Source organism: Triticum urartu, chromosome 7A, assembly GCF_056163025.1.
Source record: "Triticum urartu cultivar PI428250 chromosome 7A, HENAU_Tu73, whole genome shotgun sequence".
Taxonomy (NCBI): Eukaryota; Viridiplantae; Streptophyta; class Magnoliopsida; order Poales; family Poaceae; genus Triticum; species Triticum urartu.
In genome coordinates, this window is record NC_141879.1 from 573,100,876 (window position 1) to 573,122,563 (window position 21,688).

The 21,688-nt window shown below is 46.2% G+C and overlaps 1 protein-coding gene and 1 pseudogene across 1 annotated transcript; one reads left to right on the forward strand and one right to left on the reverse strand.

The window, feature by feature from the left end:
- The first annotated feature begins 4,303 nt into the window (after nucleotides 1-4,303).
- On the forward strand, nucleotides 4,304-5,675 carry LOC125531529 (uncharacterized; annotated as a pseudogene).
- Nucleotides 5,676-11,615: 5,940 nt separating this feature from the next.
- LOC125520925 (small ribosomal subunit protein uS12m) lies at nucleotides 11,616-12,008 on the reverse strand. Its single transcript, XM_048685968.2, has one exon. The coding sequence runs from the start codon at nucleotides 12,006-12,008 to the stop codon at nucleotides 11,631-11,633; it is 378 nt and encodes a 125-aa protein (XP_048541925.2). The 3' UTR covers nucleotides 11,616-11,630.
- Between the last annotated feature and the right edge of the window lie 9,680 nt (nucleotides 12,009-21,688).

Consider the following 21,688-nt stretch of genomic DNA (forward strand, 5'->3'; position numbering starts at 1 on the left):
ACGAGGCTCATCCATTTGTTTTGATCTGAATCACACTCTAGACCAGCTCTTCTTATAGAGAAGGAGCTCCACTTTGATAGTCATACGAGAGGGAAGAGACTCAAAGTTGATGAGAATAGTCAATTTGACTGGTATCACGAATAGCAGTTTTAGTAGAAAAGGGCGTTGATGATTGAAAGGATTTCTCCTCGAACCACTAGTAACTATGTCAGCTTTTGTCATTCTCATGATACTGAATCGGATCAATATTTGGAATAACAATATCTGATCTATCAAATCGATTCATCATCGAGAATGGAATAGTATAACATAGGAATTTGATCCAAACAAACTCCGAATTGGTATTTCTTATTGGATCAGGAATCCCATTGCATTTTGCATCCTTTTCCATTTTGCTTCTTTCAGGCAGTTTTGGCTCGCAATAAAGCTAGGGTCCTGATCGAGCAAGACTACGTCCTATATATCTACCTCTCCAAACACAATATCTTGAGTACCTATGATGGTGACTACATCTGCTGGCATGTGATGTTTGGACATAGAATCGAGTCCTTGTGAATGGGCAAAGCCAGGTGCTCTTATTTTACAACGGTAGGGACGATTACTCCCATTACTGACAAGAAAGACACCAAATTCACCTTTAGGTGCTTCAACTGCGGTATAGGTAGAAGGAGATGGTACGGAAAAACCTTCTGTATAAAGTTCGAAATGGTGAATTGAGGTAGAGTAGACCGATGATCCGGTAGTCATTTGGCCGGCTATGGAAAGAAAAAGCTTGCATCTGCTCCCCCTAAACTATAACAGGTCCCATCTCTCTCCAAACCTAACGTGGTAGTTTCCCATCATAAGGCTTTCCATCTATAGATTGAGCCATTACCCACCAAGGATCCCATTCGTTCAGAACTCAGTTGACTGCTTCTATAGATAAGGCGGAACGTCCTTAGTTCAGAATTATAGCACATAGTCTCTGATGCTACTACAGCGCTTCGCTAACTCGAAGCGCCTCGCTATGAGAATGACGTGTCGCTAACGCTCGGCTAAGTCGTCGAACCCTCGCGCTGACCATTCGCTTTCTTAGTAGCGAAAGCGCTTCTCTTTGCCCCTTAACTTCATAAAGTATTTGGAAAGAAAAGAAAGAGATTCTTGGTTTTATTGCTCCCGCTTCCTCATCTGCGCTCTTCAAGCCAACTTTGCTTTTTGGGAGGCGAAAGAGGGGTTGAAGCGGACATGTCGAAATGACAGCATCGAAGATATCTATATACATAGGAACGCTTATTTCGGACCGCGTTCCGGAAAAAGTAGCCTACTTGACAGAAAGGGCGGGCACTCTCGGCGCGGAGGTAGGCACTCTCGTCTTTCAACCCCACCGTCACTTTGAATTTAGTGGGGCACTGTTTACTTACAGCCTCTACGAGTTGCAAGTGAATGGGGCCGGTGCGTGGTGAACGGAAGGGTTCATCAAGCCATTTCTCGCCTTAACCCCTAAACTAAATAGGAAGAGGGGTACTTGACTAATAGGGGGCAATTGCATTGCACCTGACTGTGAGGGACCTCTTGATACCTTATGTTCACTTCCTAACTAGTAGCCGGTTTCCTGTCGCGGAAGCCTTTTCCCAGTGCGCGGAGCCCCGATGAGGAAGGTGTTAGTGCTTTCTCATGGGGTCAATAATGCTAATCCCTCTTTTAATGCTGGGAAGAAGATAAGAAAAGGCGAAGCCTTCTCTTGGTTTCCCAACCTGTTGCTTCTAAAGGCTGCCCTCTCTCGGCTGGATTTTGGTCCAGCCTACTGCGAGGATCCCGTATCCCGTACATCGTCTTTCTCCCTCCTGGGTTCCTGTGGTTCCTATGCCGCCGCGTTTCCCGGTCCTTTTCTTTTAGTGCTTCGACCCGAAGTGATAGCTTGACGCGTTTTCCGTGGATAAGATGGCAGCGCTCCAGCTCACTAAATAACGGGACGGCAGTGGTCCGCCGGCAAGCTCGTTCTGATCCTGGACGCAGTACATTGGAATCCTGAAGCACCACCACGAACGCTACCGCGCGTGCGCCTGCGGTGCGGTAAGGCACCACCCTATTGTGCCAGCAGCCAACTCCGGCGTGTCAGCTTAGTTATCCTCATCAAGCCACAACCTTGATGTCTAGCTTCCCAACTGGTAGACGGTTCCCTTTCCCCCGGATCAATGAAGAAGGGAGAAGTCAGTTGATTCCTCCGAAGAACTGAAAGCGAAGCGCTATGCCGGGGCGAGGGGACGGGAAAAGAAACTGCTCCGAAGAAAGATATTTGGGTTCCCAATGCTTCTCCACGCCCAACGAGATGCGCCGACCTCGGGATGCTTTACTCCTAACCCCACGGCGGTTCCGAGATGGAGCTTAACCTGCGTCTCGGTTAAGAACGGCGATGATCTACGTTTCACACGGCGCACGATTCCATGGATAGTTTCATTTGAGATCGTGATGGAGGACATAGCTTACGATCATCGGCTTTGATCATGCCACTAGGCATTTGATTAGGACATTGCACAATGATCTGAACACTTTGTCGCATCTCTTCAATACGGATACAGTAACGATCATAGCGATCTCCTCTGGTACCTACTGGTACGTCAAGATCCGATTGGTCATGAACATCGTAAGGTGCTGCTCTTCGCGAATCCCAGCATACCCCAGGTTGGGATGGGTAGGCCCACCACTTCACTTTTGCACTTTCACTTAGGCCCGGGCCAAGTCAGTGGGGGGACCCTGTCGGGCTCCTTCCCCCCCCCCCCAAAACAAACTGTACATGGGAGTTTCCCTTCATACGGCTCGAATCATTCTCAGATGCCCCGAGAGGCATCTTTCCTTATGATCTGGTGGTTCACATGCGCGCAAACAAGCACCGGCTGCAACAGCAAGGAACTATGACCAATAGAGTCAGACACAGAGCGTCATACTTCTTTATCTTGTGATGGTTGAGGAGTTTCTTTCTCAGAGGGTGCGGGACGCTTGCGGAGTCCGTGCCTTCCGTACCACCACAGGTCGTTCTTGGGCAGATCCCGCTCCTAAACATAAGTGAGGGATAGGGGGAAAGGGGCCCTAAAAATCATATAAATAGGGTTGTAGAAAGACCACTTTCATTCGACGTTCCGGGGCGCCCGATTCGATCGACGAATTTGGCGAGCTGATCCGCTTTGATCCAGGAGAAAGCCCAGTCAGCCACCTTTTTGGTGCAGGTCACGTGACCTACAGCTCAGCCTTCGCTTTTTGAGACTTCCTCTACCCACATCTCTATGTGCCTGCAGCACTTCCATATGGAGAAAGATGGGCTTACCATGTTCCATCAATAGCACCTAACCTATGCCGATTTTGGCAGACCGTGCTCCACCCCAGTGAACTCATGCGGTTCCGACGTGCCCAGAGGCCAGAGGCGAATCCGTTCACGGTCCGTAGGACCAACACCATTTGAAGGTTGATGGCCCGCCCCGCCTAGAATAGGAATCTTTGACTGGGCTTACACACATTCGCTCACTTACGCTGTCCCCCTCAGCTCAACCTAGCCCCGGGTACGTCGTCTCCAAGGCTTCACACAAAATCTTCACTGACAACATATGCATGCTTTTGTAGGGTCAGGCAGAACCTTTGTTGCCTGATGGGAACTTCCCCCATATTGCTATCAATGTCTTCATGTCGCACGACCTCTTAACATTACACCACTGAATCCCCAATCCTTTGCTTGCTGTGCAGTGACAGTACCAATATCCACTAATCGTTGTTTCCAGATACGGTTGCCGGTTGACATCTCTTCTAATTCGTCGATACGAGAAGCAAATTGTTGTGTGGAGGAATCAATATCTCGACATAAGCAAAGAGGTAGATCTTGTGCCACTCCACCAGGTCGTATGAAACTGGCATGCATCCTGGCTCCCGGGACTCTTTCATAGAATTCCAACAATTTCTCCCGCTCCTCAAAAGCCCAAAGGAACGGAGTTGATGCTCCCACATCCATAGCATGAGTAGTTGAAGCAAGTGAATGATTTGAAATTCGAGTTATTTCACAGAATAACACTCTTATATATTGAGCTCGTAATGGTACCTCACAATTCAAAAGTCTCTCTACGGCTGAAGAATGAGCGTGTTCTTGGGCCATCGTAGAAACATAGATAGGGTCAACGACGGAACGAACAACGAAACTTTACGACAGCTTTTTTGTACACGTTCACTTGCATCACATACACAAGTGCTCTCTGAACCATGCAATAAGGTCACCCATAACACGGCTCTCCCACTGGAGTTACCTTAGCCCCGGGCCATGCTATTCCATGATATTGGAAAAAGTTGACTAATTATTATCATCGTCTTGAAAGCTGGGCGCCTTTTGAATATGAGTGGGGCTCCTAGTCTAGGCGGCGCCTTCGTGGAGCCAAACCGAAGGAAGAGCAAAAGGGCGAGGCCACACCTGGCTTCGAATAGGAGGGGGGCTTAGCTCTGGATCCCGCCTGCTTGCAGAAATGAATGGATTAGAAAGGGGGCTGGGTTCTATTTCCGGGCCGGGCAGGAGGTGAAGGCCAGAAGAAGAAGAGAAGTGCGCCTTCCCGGTAAGGAAGAGGATAAAAAGGTGCTGTCATCTATCTCGACCTGTTTCCCGAGGCGTTGGAAATGAAGACCGGCTTAGAGAATCACTGGCGTGCTTTCTCTCCCCCATCGTTTCGCCAACAAAGAAGTCATCCTTGACTTGACTATTGACCATTCCATCCCTACCGAGCTGCCTCTTCGAAGTATTTACCTCTGCCTTTCTTTTTTGAGAACATACCCTTCAAATCAAAAAGAAAAAAAGAAAGAAAAGTTCCTCGTCTGTGATTTAATCGGCCCTAAGGGAGTTTACTCGACCCATTCTCCAGTCTCCCACACTGCTCAAGTGTGCGACTCCGTATGAGGACCTCCTTCCCTTTTGCTCTGCCCACTCTCCGTTCACACGGTTATCAAAGCGGAGGAAGGGCGGGCAGCAGGTACCATGAGCCCTCTATCCCACACATCTATCAAGAAGCAAGTGTAGTTCACCGGTTCCACCGAATGCTCCTATCTCTCGGCAAAGATCGTGTGAGTGTGCAGTTATGCTTCGGATGCTTCGCCATGGAATAGATCGATTCAGTTCCCCTTCTTTTCCAGTGCACTCGCTTTGTATCTCTGACACACAAGGAAGGACGCGGTGGGAAGAAAGCTGCCCTAGCCTCTGTCCGGTCGATCATTCCGCTGGCATCTTACATTCACGCCTCCGTTTGACTGCCGCTCGGGAATGTAGTTGTAGATACGTGAGTCTTAGTGGGTCGTTGGCTCCACCTCTTATCTCCTTCTACGACATGCTGTAGTCGTCGCCATATTCAATATGTCACTTAGTCATATCTGCCTCGCAGCGGCTCAGCACCTCCGAAAGAAAGGGAGGGAGGACTTCATTCAGTGACTCCGTGATCGCCCTCTAAACGATCAAAATAAGGTAAAGCTTGAAGATAAGTTTTGTACTCGATTAATTTCTCAGTCCCTCTAGTCGGGTGGGCGCCGGCCGGCCGGATCCCCCTGAAAACCATACGTGCGGGTCTCCCCGCATGCGGCTCACGCCATTTGAGGTGGCCCAGCCCAGCATTCATTCGCAAATCCTGTAGTGAAATTCAGACTGCTCGACCTCGGAAGCTAATTCGCGTGTAGGCAGCGCTGTCTTAATACCGTTGACTGTATCTATTCATTGATACATTGGCTCACTTCCCCCTCTTTTTTCAAGAATGAATGAGCCGCTCAGACCTTCCATTTCCGTCAAATGACCCGGCTTCCCCTGGCTCTTCCACCATCCGGGCTCCCTTTCCTCCCTATGCTCCCCCGGCGCAGGCCCACCACGCTTCGCGCCTGCGGCGTTTTCGCCAGACGGTCTTTTCCAGTAGTGCCATCCTCCCCGCAGGCTGTCTGTATGGGTGGGTTGTCCCTTGCTGCTACGTTCTGTTAGGCGCTATGAATTACAGGAAATTCAGTGGTTGACTTGGACAGCAGGCGGGTTACACGTTCCACTGTGCCGAGATGTGAGGTGCAGGTGGTGATGATCACCCCGGGGTATGCGCTAGCACCCTTGACGGGCACTTCAGGACCCGCCTACGCTCGTGAAAACCCAGGTCGGTCCTCCGACCAGATGTGTGGATAACGAGGCCACCTTCACAACCTTCTCCCTTCTATCTTTATCCAAAGTCAGGTAGGGCGGTTCGCTTGAGTTGCTCAACCGTCCCTTTGCCCGGTGCTCATGACGCACTACGGAACCTCCACCGTGCTAGCGGCATAGGAGCCTACTCAGCGTCAGCGGCTTCGTGCCGCACTGGAGTGATCCAATATGTGGTTCCGCACGTTCCACCACTTCTCCGTTCATTTCCAATACTGATCGTGAAACACCATGAGCAGCAGGATGTTGAGGTCCGGAATTCGAAGTGAAATTCTTGATTTGCCCGTTCCTAGTCGTCATGGGAAAGAAATAAGAAAGAGATTATTCCCCTAGAGCTTGTCCAGTACCACCAGTACTCAAAATGCATCTCCGCGCATCTACCTGGCGCTTTTATTAGCCGCCTTGCATGCAAGCGAAGCGCTATTGGCGGCAATTAATAGCTCACTGAGCGATGATTGATGCAGTCAGTCAGTGCCCTCGATTATTCTATTCCTGATAGAAGGATCATGGCGCCCCAGAAGCATTCCATCCAGCAGCAGCATCTCCTTCAACCACGCGAGGACAAAACTGATGTTAGCTACATTCGAGCGTTCACCGCACAGAGGCGATCTCGAACACTACCTATGATAATAAATCCAAAGGAAAGGTCGACAAAATGATTCAATCTGACTTTATCGGTATTCTGGATTGAGTAAAAAAGGGATATATGAAGTTCAAGGCCTTGCCAAAACCGTCATGGCCCTATTATGTATAGGCCGTACTAAGCCAATAGCGAATAACAAACTCTTTCCTGCTCCCTCGACCTTAATTAACTCCCCCATCCTGCCAAGCCTCAGCTGCCAGCCCATTGTATCTAAGCACACTGCGGCAAATTGATAGAAGTAGCTAAAGATCTCGCATCCGACATCTCCGGCCGAACGGTTAGGCAACACTAGGGCGCCTGGGTCAAAATTCCGCTTACCAAACAAGATGTCGAGAGGCGAACTCTGTAATTCCCCTCCTGCAAAAGTGATAGCGGCTGTAGCATCCGTGTGGAAGAGGGTAAGCTTTCGGCAACACCTTTTTCAGATTGGAAAGGATGAATACTTGTGTTGGGTCCTGCAGACCAGGATAGCCTCAGATCAAAACCTAATAAATGTACCTGGGGTTGATCATATTTTTTGGGCAATAAGTATTCAGGAATTTGAGCGCTTATGTAGCTAAAAACTCTGCCACCTGAATACTTGATTCATTAAGGTCGTCACCCTATACCTGGAAGTCTCTATCGTTTTCTTTGTCTGTTAAGCTTCATAGGGTTGGGACTCCCTAAATCAAACTGCAATCGTTGTTTATCAACCACTCACGACGACACCGAGATCTTCGACTTAGCTCCCACAGGTCACCCACCCGGGGCGGAAGATAACGAAAGGGAGACAAAGTCCTAACTAAATCAACACACAATAACCTCAACCTTCTACCCATTCCATCCATCATATCAGTCGAGTCGAGGAGATTCGTTCTTATCTATAGATAAGGCAAGAGAGAACTTATGACCTCGCGGATGGAGAGGGATTCGAACCCCCGGTATTCCTATCAATACTTCGGTTTTCAAGACCGACTCTTTCAACCGCTCAGACATCCATCCCTGCGCTCTCCCGCCCTATCTATCTGCGCGCTGGCAAGTAGGGGCAAATCTATGTGATTCGCTACACTTGCTTGCGCCCCACCCCGTAAGCTGACTCTATTGCCTAGCGGTTAGCGACACTTTTCCGGTAGTACGAATCGCTACGCTTCACTTATTTCTATATGATAATATGCACCGTCGGTTGCTGCGCTCCCTGCGGGTAATAGCAAGAGAGTGAAGAACGAACGATCCTCAAAAAAGTCAGCAGTGAATGAGTCCGACTCGAGTTCGTGAGTCAAAGGCGTGGCAAGAGAGCGAGTTCGACTCGCGAACGATCCGCAAGTGAAGGACCGATCCTTTAACGCCAGTACTGTTGCGAGACTGGTACTTGGTGGCTCACGAGCAACATATAGAAAAAGGTTGCCCATCACTCCCTCGCTCCTTTTTGAAGGCCCACCGCTCCCCCTTTCTTTAAGTATCTATCCCGACTTGCATTTTGGGGCGAGTACTACAGTTCCTCCATAATCACACAGAACGCCCAGCTTCGAAGAGCTGCTCTCTCCCCAGTCCACAGCAAGGTGTGGAATCTGGATCTACTGTGTGTTCTGACTCTATTGGATCAAGTCAGATACTAAGCCTTCTACTACTACTACTTAGGAGATCAAATGCTATATTTCAGAGATTGGACTCTCTTACTGTGTTTTTTCAGGGCTGTTCCCGAGCCAGGTTCCCTGGATCCATTCTTACCTAAATGGATGAATGAAGAAGGGGGCGAGCAGATACGACGGCCACACACACTTCTTTTTAGCCGAATAAAGTCGGATCTACTACACGGCTAGGATCAGAGAAAGATTGAGAAAGCAAGATCAAACCTACTCTACTGTCGATTCAAAAGGTAAACAACCCCCGAAGACTTTATCAATGAATGGATAAAAGAAGTTTATCTATCTAAGTCATCGTATATAGGGAAGAAGCCCGCCCCTGATCGAAGAATGAAGAAGCTAGCCCGGGTAGACTTTAAGACCAACTTGGTGTAGAGACGACTATGATGGTCGGCCTCCACAGACTGAACGCGGGAGATTCTTTCACCCTGTTTTTAGTAGTGCGAGGAGGATAGAGCTCCCAGCAACGACTGATTGTTCGTACAAGCGAAGGAGCGAGCATGCTTTACCCTTAGAGTGAAGTTGACATTCACAGGTCTTGTGGGAACTCCTTCAGTTCAGGTAGCCATAGTCACTCAGGGCTATAGTGGTAGTAGCAAGATCGAAATTGTGAGATTGGCTCGATCACAAACTATCAAGAAGAAAGATCAAGATTCACTTTTGTCGGGCAAAGAACTCTATTGAGGAAATGACTTCGCTCAGTGAAGACCAAGCAGCAGCCATTCTAGATGAAAGGACACAAGCCTAAAACTTGAATGTGGATCTATTTATCTAGAATTCCTATCTTCAGAAATAAAGATTTGCCTATCTTCAGAAATGCTGGTATAGTTGACTTGCCTCTGTTCTCGCACCGTTGTCTGCCAGGGTCTGAACCATTAGGTAGAGGATCAGCTGAAAGAAAAGGCAGACAGAGATCTTGCGCCAGATCCGTATACATTCAGCACCCTCATTACAGCATTTGCTAAGCATGAAAAGTGGTTGGAGCTATGCTTATGTGCACGAAAATGCAGGAGAAAGGATGGCACCCAGAGATGAGGAAGGGCGTAGCAAGTGACGAAATGCTTTGGTGAAAGCTAGAACCAACTCTGCGAGGAAAGCAGAAGCAAACAGTTATGATGTGGTTGATAGTGTTTTTAGGGATTACCTAAGTTGGCGTTACCCGACATAGTCAACGGGGTACCTTCATTCTTTAACAATTCCGGACATAGGAACAATGAGCTGTCTCCACGGCTTCTCTTCCAAACCAATATCGCAATGGATCTATCTTCAGCTTATTCTCTCAATCAATGAATGCGGGTCATCGTGGAGAATCAGGGGAAGTGTAGACTATAAGTAGCCAATTTGCAATTCATTTCCTTGGTAATGACGAGTGATGGTATCTCGAAGCCATTCATCTTATCTCTGTAGCAGGAGATTCTTCACCAGACAAAAGATAAGGAAAAGACAAAGAAATCCCATGGGTAGTTTTTGGAAAAACCTATTTTGTAGGAGAGAGAGGCCTACCTATGAAAACTAGTATGTATCTTTTTCTTGGTTTAAGTAGTGCAGGAAATTGTCGGTCCTAAAACAATGTGTCCCCATGATCATTTTACATCACGATATCTTTTTCTTCTAGTTATGCGTTTTCCTCTTCACTTTTCTTTTTATTTATTTGAAGGAATCGTCCGGGCAAAAATGGGGATAGTGATTGATGGCATAGAGTTTTGATAGAAAACTCGTATCAAAATCATACCAAACGAAAGTCTCGATTCGAGGAACGGAATACAGGTCCATGATAGAACACAGACCGGTAAGAGAAAGGAAAGTAAGCATAGTCTTCATTGAACCGGAAGAACAATTTGATTTTCCGTCAACAAAGTAACGCTGTGCAAACTCATCTGATCCCTGTTTAGGACTTCTTATTCATGTCACGAGCCGGAATCGAACCGGCGCTTTCCAGATGCATGGTCAGGATAGATACCTATCAGATCGCGACTTTGATTTCGCAGTTCAAGAGGAGACCTCCCTACATCTGCGGGCTGGCGGTCCTGCCGGCCAGCCGACACAAAATCCAATTCGAGTTTTCAATACGGAGCCTGAAATAGTTTTTCAATTCAATACAGAGCCTTAAATAGTTTCTAAATACAATACGGAGCCTGAAATAGTTTTTCAATTCAATACGGAGCTTATACCAGTCTAGTTCAATTAAAGATCAATTGGCGCAAAATAGTTTGCTTAGAAGGGAAAATTCCAAAAGCGCATATAAAAGACATCAAAAAATGCACATACGTCGGTACCCACGGAAAAGGCAAAAGCGGCTGGCCGCTAAAATAAGTTAAATGAAATAAAAAATACATCTGCATTTGATAATACATCTGCATTTGAGAAAATTAATCTATATTTGCATTAGCAGCAATGAAATAAGGAATATGAGAATAAGGGTTTGGATTAGGGGGAGGAGGGGAATTTATTTCTTCTTCCAACTCCATTAAATTAGAACTCACACTTTCTACGCTCATAGCCGGCCCATTGGCAGAATTTGGGTATGACGACGCTGGGTCAAATTCCACAAGCATGCCGTCCATTGAATCCGGAAAAAAGGATCCATCGTGATTCCCCATGTTTTTCAGCTCTGCTCCCAAACAAAAGAGAAAGGGAGACTTAGTTTTAGATCGGCGTTGGTTTTTCCAACGAAAAACAAGAACATTCTTTCACGAACAAAATGCTAGTGGATTTGTAACGCATACGATGGATTTCCCATCGACGAAGGCCACACGTCCCTCACAGCCCTTTTAAAGACCAAACCATTTGCACCAAATTCTTGCAAATCCGCCAAAGCCTGACGGCGATATTCGACCCGATGATCCCATTCCACCCCTCCATGCACTGCTTCAGAAAGTGCACTTATATTAGAGGAAAGGTCGGTTAGCCAATACGGATCGATATCGTCCATGATTTTATTAATCTTGACGCGTATCCTGGAAGCAAGGATTACCCCTGCATTCTGTGGATCGTTCGGATCGACAATAATCTCATCAAGGAGCTTGAGCATCCTATCCCTATGCGCTTCATTGGTGAGAGGATTGACTTTTATTTCGTTCTCAAGCCCTTCTAAGAGAAGAATAGCGGAGAGAAATGGTAACGTAATAAGGGAAAGGGAGCTAGCTGCTTCCATATCGCCCCCAAAAAAGAACCAAAAAGTTCCAGAGGCATCTTCCATTCATTTCGATTTAGGTCTTTCTGCACCATATTTAGATCTTCCCTTTCTACGATCTGGAATTCCCAGCAAATCCTTGACTCCTTGAATACGTTGGGATTTCACACCTGGCGAATCTTTCACTCTACCTCCTCTGACTAAGACTATAGAATGTTCCTGCGAATTATGACCTTCGCCTGGAATGTGAGCAAATATATCATGTCGATTGCTCAACCGTACTTTTGCTATCTTACGTAGAGCTGAATTAGGTTTTTTCGGTGTTCTCGTCGAAACACGCAGGCATACTCCTTGCTTCTGGGGACATTGATCCGAAGCTCGAGTACGGTCCGTGCGCCGTTTTTCTTCTCTACCATGACGAATCAATTGATTTTTTGTAGGCATCCCTCTTTCCTATGTCCTTCCCCCCTTTGCCCTTTCAAAAGTGGTTACTCCCGATCCGAAGCACCCCTTTTCCATTCATAGAGAGATCCAGTCATCAAAATCAATAAAAAGGCCATCATGGACCAAGATCCAAACAGATCAATCTTGTTAGGAGGTACTGCCCAAGGAAGAAAAGGTGACTTCCGGATCAGGGATAATAAATAAAATAGGAACCGGATAAAATCGTATATCGAAACGACTTCTGGCATCACCGGAGGGATCGGAACCACATTCGTAGGCCGACAATTTTTCTGGATAGGTCGAACTATTGGAAGCAAATGGAAAAGGAACACTGAGTGGAATCAAAGAAACTAGCGGACTGATCACTAAATAGATACAAATAGGTGCAAATTCCGACATCACCAAAGCCCACTTCGTTCTCTCGCTCTCCTCGCGGCGCTCCTTGCTCGCGGAGCGGCATACCGAAAAAAGAAGCTCAGATGTGGATTCGAACCACTGAAGGATTTCAAGGGCAATGCCCCTTTCTCTTCCCACTGAAACAAGAAAAAAAGGATTTGCAGTCCAGCAAGAAAACGGATGCGCTAACGCGCAACGGCTTTCGCGCTAGTTGCTCAATCCGTTGCTTGTTTTGCTCTAACCAGCTGAGCTACCAGAACCACTTGCCTAAAGTCTCTTTTCTTCATCTATGAGCATCCTACCTGCAGTGGAGGAGCTTGCTCAAGAACCGAGAGCCGTCCAGGGACTGGACGGCCCTCGTTCGGGAAGGTCTTCTTTGCTATAGATGCCACCAAGAACAAGAAAGGGGCGCTCCGCTCCTAGTCACTAAGCAGCTATTCTGTCCGACGGCGGACTCCATCAATCTGAGGTTCTTTCTCTCACGTAATTTCGCCCGCCCGTTCTACTTCCGTGCCGGAGGAAATGGGATTCGAACCCATGATACAATCTTCTTGTATGTCGATTTAGCAAACCAATGCCTTAAGCCACTCAGCCATACCTCCAAGTTGTTGATCGGAATTGGATGTGCCGGGTTGGTTGCCCGAAGATCCACTGCGTAAGCCGTAGCGCGCGTACTCTTCTTTACTGAGCGAGAAAGACTCTATCCAGATCTATGGATCTCCCCAGCGTCCAAGCGAGACCCCATCCAAACCAAATCCGCCACTCGTTGGGCGAGGCCTTACTTTCTATGAACACCTCACCACTGAATGAGAAACTTAGCCTCCGACCCGACCAAGAGAGAAGACAGGGTCAAGCCGACGCCGCCCTTCCTCACCTGCCTGAATGGAATGAATATCTCCTTCGTCTAGTCGAGAAGGGAAAAAGCCCGGCGGGGAACAGGACCGTGACTCTTCTAAACCATTACATGACGGAGAAGTCCATTCTCGTCATGATCGATCCACGTCCTACCATAGTGCCCAGAGAACCTGCTTCTAGAAGATTCTATAGTGATCCACTGGAATCGGCCTCGGGTGACGCCTCCCTAGTCGTCGAAAGATTTCATCCCTCGCTCGGTCGTTAAGGTGGGGTGAAAACTGCAATTAATGCTCTATCTCCGTCATAGAATATGGGATACTCACTTTCAATGTCCTCGCATCCCCAGAGCCTCAAACTGGCATGCCCTTCCAATCGGGGTTATAACGGGTCCGGTATCAGCAACACCAGCCAATCGTGTTGGTACGGTGGGTTCCCCATACCCACTATTCGGAAAAAAGCTTGCCATAGCAGCTCAAACCTCCGATTGGGAAATGGGAGTTCTAACCGGTCCTAACCCCAATTCCAAACAAATTGATTGGACCGAGGTTCGTGCAGGGAGAGAATAGAAACTAATAACAATGGAGCAAGAAAACGGATGCGCTAACGCGCAACGGCTTTCGCGCTAGTTGCTCAATCCGTTGCTTGTTTGGTTTGAGGTTGAGCTCACCCGCCGCCCTACGTCAGTAGTCTTCCTAACTTCTATTCCCTTTTTTTGCTCTAAGGTAAGGTCCTTCAAGAACAGCATTGCGGTCGCAACGGGGCTCTGGGTGAATATTGTCCGCCCGTATGAGTCGGGCTGTGAATATTTATAGGTCGGGGTCTTTACTGAAAAACCACAATACTACACTACAACAATTTGAAGAAATCCGCAAGTGACTCTAATTTGAATTCACTAGTCGTGTTGAGTTTTTTTATTTCAATATAAAAAATCTGCCAATCCCGATATTCCCACATTTCATTCTGGTCCAGTGTCCATTCCTGAATGAAAGAAATGAGCTTTGCCCCTTCACTCACTTCTGAATGACTCCTTTAGCACTCTCTTTTTTATATCAAAAAATAGAAACAGTTTACCTTTACCATACCTTCCAAGCAAGAGTGTTTTATTGCAAGATTAAGTTATTACTGAACAAAGAGAAATTCTCATTATAAAGGATGAGAGAAATTCGGAAGCACTTTTTCTTATTCTAGCAGACGGAATTGAATTGGTCTAATTTAGGACTTTCCAATCGATTTTTATCTTACCTAATTCTATCTACGCCCAGGGGGTAGGTACGTCGCAAGCTCTGGGTAGCTATCTTATTCCAAAGAATCTCTCTCCCTAAAAGGTTGCCCATACCATACCTCTATTGAACCCTACTGGATCCAATTGTTTAAGTGTTTAGTCGAGAGGAACCACATTGACACCATGCTTGTGCTAAGCCACAGCTCCATCAAACTAATCTGGATTTCTTCTTGTTTACGAATAATGGGGCATCTGCCTAACCCTATCAAACCTCTCTGCAACTACTTCTCTCTGTTCTCAGCAGCCCGAAGGATTTTTCGAGTCTCAAAGTCCTATTAGAACTCCCGCGCTTGCTCCTTTGGAGCCAAATGGATCCGAATTTCGGTAAGATAATACAAGAATCGTATTTGGTTGGGTTCTCACTCTGCTGTTCAGTCTGGCGCGGGTGTGATACCGGTGAAGAAGCGAGTAGTTGACAGTCAGGGAAGTAGATTCCTTTAAGGAGAGAAATTCATTGGTTTAGCCGTTAGGCGGAGCTTCTTTACACGCCGGTAGCGGAACAGCCCAGGCAGCTTAACGTGCTCTTGGCACAAAGGTAATAGAATGGGAGTCTGATGACACCCGGTACTCGGGATCTCCTGCTTGAAGAAGCAAGGAATTTCAATTACTCAGCCGTTGAATAAAATAAACTAGATACCCATGTTTCCAATATTTACTTCTCTTTACTTGCAGGACCTGGCCTAAGCATAAAGTAGATTTGCTGCACAAGCTCAAGTGGAGGAGGAAGCAAGGGTGGCGAACAAAATGTTGGTATGGAAGATCTCTTGCTCCCCCCTGAAGGGTTCTTAGATTACCAAGTAAGGGAGGGAGGTAGGTACCATGGTTTCATTCTCCCATCGAGAGGTTATGATACTAGCAAGAGTCCTATTCTTCTCCTCTCGATCCTACCTTGGGTTATGTTTGACAGGGATGGTCAGTGAACTTCTATTGGTTTCAAAGGAGGATAGAGATCCATTGGGGAAGGCTCGAAAGGTTATTCGATATCAAAGGTTGATCCTCGATGCGCCGCAACCACTATTTTGACTCCTTTTATGCAATTATGAACGAAACTTTCTCGATTCCAATGCAACTTATCCTTTTGGAGTTGACGTAACAAACTACGCGAGCCTCCCGATGAAGCCAACAGAAATCCTATCCGAATACTAAAAATAAAAGGCAATTTCATTATGGTGGTATACCAGCCGCCAGTTCTGGAACTTCCAGTTCCAATCGGAGCATATAAATCCGTAAATGGATTTGTATGTATAGCCACTTCAGTCGTGCTCCTCGTTTCTCGAATGGAAAAAAAGTATCTTATTTCTGGAAACATGCTAAACCAGAAATTCTTATGTTCGTGATTCTTCATCCACCGATGCAGAAAATCTTCCAGTTTTCCATTCTCATATGAGGCAGGAAAGTTTATGGGCAATAGGTTGGCACAAAGTGATTCATCATGTTCAAACATGAACCTTTCGCTCGTTGGGGACGGTTTATAAATCATCAAATTCCCACAAATGGAATGAGAAGTGGGTCCATGTAAATGATCGAGACCTCGCAAACAACAACGTTCCTTCCCCATATGGAGTTCGGGACCCAAGGGCAATCGTTGAGTGAACTGTATCTTATTCGTATTAGTTGACCTAAGCCGCACCATTATTGCAGGGGTGGGGCTCGGCCTCCGAACCGTACGTGGGACGAGTTTCTGCCTCATACAGCTCGGGACGAAGACCGGGGAAGTTGAGGAGAGATGGGGAGAGCCAACTGCTGCCGGTTGGGACGGACAGGAAAGGGGGCGGGGATATGCTTGTGAAGAAGCAAGCTTATTGCCCCACCCCCCAAAAACAAACCGACCCAGCAAGAAAATGTATGCGCAGGCGCAACAAAGCGCTCATCCCTTGCTTGCTGCTTCGCGTTCTTTCTATACCATCCCAGTCCATTCCGGGATAGGCGGCTAATATAATATGTGCAGTAGTCGTCGTCTGACCAATCGGCTCGGACACCAGACCACTTGTGCCCGCCCATTCTGTCTCGCCCTAAATGGAATGGCTCTCTTAGTTACGCTGTGCCCCGACCCGAGTCCCCACGTCCGCTTTTATCCGCCCGCAACCCGGCCAACACAACATTAGGGCCGTCCCCCCCATTCTATGCTGACCCAGGCTGGGTCTCGCTTTTTGGGAAGCCCGTTCCCACCGCGCTCACGGCCCGGCTGGCCTGCCAGCGGTAGTGGGAATTCTCCCGTTCCCTGGTCAAAAAAGGGTTGGTTGGATGCGGGATCTACTCCACGAGGAGCGGTACGGACGTAGATGATATCATCACGACCTCTCTTTGCATACCGCTAGGGATGCTTAACGCCACTTCGCCAACTGGCATTACCTGCGCTTTCATGTCTCTCAGTGTGGTCAGCACTGGGTGTTTCTGAGCAGCGAGGCTTACACCCATTCGCATTAATTCATCCAAAGTTCCTTACCCTTATGCACGAATTTTGGAATAAGCCATCTTCCTATCAAGGTTAAGGAGTCAACTGAGCATCTCAGCGGCGGGATTGAATACCCGGATCGAATCAGAGTTCACGCCGCCCGCCCTGAACAAATAGAATAGGAGGCGTGGGCCACAGGTCGCACATAAGCCATCGGTTCGCACGACAGAAGAACACCCAACATAAAGATGCACACTCCTCCATGTGAAATAGAAAGATTCATCTTCACTTTTTTGTAGTAGTCGTGACCAACAGCCATCAGCAGTCGGCTCGTTGGTAAGGCGAGAGCTTCAAGCCCGCTTTCTGGTGGCACACCCCCCAAACAAGCACCACTCGACGAGGGGGGGGGGGAAGCTACAGGCCCAAAACCTTCGACCCTTCTTTCTATATGGGGGTGCCCGGGGCACCTCATCTTGTCATTTTGTTGCTCATTCCCCTTAGGCCAAAGTGTTTGGCCTTTACTTCGGAGCGCCCGCTCACGCTTCGCTGACCTATCGCGTGGTAAAGAGAAGAGAGTACGAAAGAATTGTAAACAGAGCAGACCGCAGAAAGATTCTAAATATGACAAGTCCCCCATGGATTCGATAATAAGGAAATGAAGAACGGGAACGAAACGAAATAAAGCATTTCTAGCGGATGAGCTTCTCTCCATTTTGTCTGGTAATAGAATAGGGCGGCTTGCTTTGACCAACACTCCACTTTTTGCTCTGTCCATGGAGCGTATGAATTTCCTTAAATGTAGATAGACCAAAAAAGGGAATAAAGGGATAGGAATAGGAATTATAGTACCATTGGAAGAAGAGGCACCAGTGGGAACATCTCTACTGACGAACCATTTCAATAGTACGGGTGCTGCCGTGCCACGGGGCACGACCATGGAAGTAATGAAAAAGAAGAAGTTCTGTAGTTGGACCATCTGCTCTATCCGTTCGATTTGAGCTTCTCCAGAGAAGATGAGACGCTAAAAATGAAAGTGTTCGCAACGCATACCGAAAAAGGGTACCTATGTTGCCGACCATTAATGACTAGTTCGAAGACCAGGAGCAGGGGCACGTGCCAAGAAAGATTTGTTACTTTCCCTATGGTTTTCGAACGTTTTCAATAAAACCTTCTCGTAGAAGTATTTTCACAAAGTTTTCGGTAATATTAGTAGATGCTATTCGAACCCTTCCTTTTATTAAGATTCGAATTCTTATTCTTATTATTATCTAATTATTCTTTTTTTCATGTATATGCGTCAGACACAATCTACTAATTGATCTATATTCTGATACCCTACTATATCATAGTCTCTACTACTAGTATTTTTAATACCTCAGGAGCTCATGAGACTCTTTGAGTGAAATTCATAAGTCTCAATTCCCGAGCGATCGCACCAAAAACTCGAGTTCCTTTTGGATTTCCTTCTTGATCAATGACAACCGTCATCATATCGTATTATCATACCGTTGTCACGTTTGAGTTCTTTACATGTACGTACAATTACAGCTCGTCTTACTTCTGTCTGATCTTTCTAGAGGCATTTTGGGCACTGCTTCTTTGATTACAGCAACAATAACGTCACCAATATGAGCATATCAGTGATTACCAGCTCCTAAGATTCGAATACATATCAATTCGATAACCCCATTCCGTTGTTATCCGCTACATTCAAAAGGGTCTGAGTGAGATGGATCTTGGAAGTCTAGTTTTTGATTGGATAGTGATCTCGGGCATGAGTGGTTGATCTTCGCGGGCCGTGAATGGCCATGGAAAGGAGTATTGATGTCAATATGTTCGATCGAGAAGATTGGACGATGAAAGACGGATCCTTTGTGGTTTGAATAATAGGCTGTGGTCTTGATATTGGGCTATGGGCTGATTGCTTTCTGTATGAGCCTCTTGTGATTGGGCTCTCGTGGGCGGATTACCCGATGTGTACTCATCTTCCAACAAAGAGGAGAAGACATAACCAGAAGAATTGTGAGAAATAAGTCAATTTATCAAGTTGAGGCATTTCGATTTGGATTTCCAATAAGAAAGACAGAAAAAGACTCCTGCGCCCTCGAGAGCATTCTCTTTCACTTGCATTTCTTCCTGAAGTTGGCTCGAAGACCTGTCCAGCCTTGATTTTCCCAGTTATTACTCGAGCGCACTGAGGCAACTCTGAACTAAGCTCAGGGGAGGGGTAGTAGGTATGCTTCAAACCCTCCGGCACCTTGAAGAATGATGGCACTAGATCGGGAAAGATGAATGACCAATGAGGACAGTACAATGGGGGAAGTTGGTAATAGAGAATCCTCCCTTCTTCTTTGCTTTCTTGCCTGAAAAAAATCCAAAACTAACCATTGGAACCTCATGGGCTACCGAGTTAGGAGATTCATTTTATTTATTACTTTTACTTTTTTACTAAGTTATTCTAAAAGATAAGAGCTAACCGACCATCCTGATTGAATGTTTGAGTACTTGGAGTCTCTCGTAAGTATGGAAAGAAAGTCTCTTCTTTCCACAACTCCTAAATTTCCCATCAGCCTATCCAATCTAATTCCAGACAGAGTCAGTAGACCTTACTTTAGTGTAGGTAGTGTCAGATAATTAGGAAGTCTTGATAGTCTTTCATATAATCTCTTCTTCAATCCTAGGAGAAAAAAAGGAATGTCCTTTAGGGACCTTTGGATACCAAGATTTCCGACCTCTTACTTTCGTAGTTATGAATTGCGGAATAGAATCAATTATGAAATTCATAAGTATATATCCCTCATCCCTATTGGTATCGGTTTGGGCCACTACCCAGAACCCTGCCAGAGCCCTATTTTTAAGAACAAATTGACAGTCTTTTTTAGAACTAGAACTATGGTAAAATCCAGTATCGACAGGCCTAGTTCTTTTCCTTTGCTTATGCAGGGCAAGAATTTGTCGAGTTCAATCAGTACAATAAGAAATCCTAAGTATTTTTTTGGTCAGGCAACACCCAGATTTGAACTGGGGATAAAGGATTTGCAGTCCCCTGCCTTACCGCTTGGCCATGCCGCCAAATCCGATCCAAAATTGAGCAAAATCTTATTCATCCACATTATTTTACTAATTTTTATTCATAGGAGGGGATTATTAAACCCTTTTTGATTTTTTAGATCGTTGAATCCCTTTGTACTTATCCCTTTCCAATCCCTTTTAATAAATTCATTCCTGTTTTTTATTGGACCCAGTTTTATTCTCTTCGATTGATTGTATCTCAAAACACACATTGCTTAAATACCTTCTCTTTCTATTGAAAAGAGAAAGGATTTCCAGTCACAGACTGCCAAATTGAGGAAAAATTGGAACCATTAACTATATTATTAGTTATTATTTGTTATTTTGATATTTTCTATTTGTTAGTAGTGAACGGTTCTAAAATGGGTATTGTATCCCAAATAATGTTTCCTTAATGGCATAACAAAATCAAATTGATTTACGGCTAATCAGTATCAATTAAAAAAAAGAGAATTATGATATTGATATAGTGTGACCTGACCCCTGTTGCTCCAAGTGAAATTCTTTCTAGGGTTCTTAAAGATATTCTCCATTTTTTCCCTTTCCCTACAATAAAGTATAGTCTGAAGGCTAGCACGCACCATTCCTCGCTTATGATAATCTAACGCCAAAAAGAAAGAAGGCTCACACCATAATAATACATACCCTTTTTCCTCGATCGTCAAGGTCGTGGATTTGGATCGATTTCGGTTTTACGGGCTTCATACATTGTTAAGAAAAGTACTCGACATTGGAAAGCACCACGTTCTGGCCACACACAAAAGAAGTCGGTGGAAGGTATGGAATTTCTCGGCTGAAGGTCAGAAAGAAAGCAATCGCCAGTGCTCTGGGTTCCAGCAACGAGTCTTTTCTCTAAGAATTAAGGAAAACAAACTAACCTTGTCTGTCTATGTTCACCTTGACATGAAAGACTCTTTTCCTAACCTGACTGCTCTACCTGGCTAGTTCACTTCACTTTTCGAGGGATCCTGGATTGGAGTTCACTTGTCTATGAGTGTCCGAACAGCTTCATATCCTTCCAAGGCGCAGGGGTTCTCTCTCCATTCACTTTGAGCTGGGTTTGTTGTGATCTTTTTAGTAGTTTTTCCGTCCAATTTTATGGTAAATTAAGTCTTACACAGCTGTCCCCAAGGATGTCCATTCCATTCGGCAGGGACTCCATCTCGCATTCGATCTCCCTCCTTTCCCTGAAAGAGTCGAGGTCTCTCTGGACTTCTCTTTTGCCTCTCTCCCAGATTCAGAAAAAGGGAGGAAGAGGGTCTCTCGACGGGAGTGATTCCCCGAAAATAGATCGTTCCCAGCATCCTCGAGTTCGTAGTCAAACTCACCTTCATCCACCTTTCATGGACTGGCGCGGGCAAGCGCCGATGTCTGGAGCAGGAGATGGAAGCTTGGGTTGAGGAGGATGTCAATGAGTCATCAAAGGCGATAGATTGGTTATATTCGGATTCGTTTGATTTTGATTTTCTTTTTTTTTGGTTGTGAGAGGTCTGAGTCCACAGCTGGGGAAGAGTCGTCAGATGACAATTGAAGTAGGGGTCTGCCTCTTTCAAAGGGAAGCAAGAGTCTCATAGGGAAGGAGATCTTGCACAGACCAATCCCAATCAGGAAGAGAGTCTTGTTGTCAATGAAAGCAATTTTTCTATGTCACATATCTGCCTATCTCGTGTTGTGAGCTAT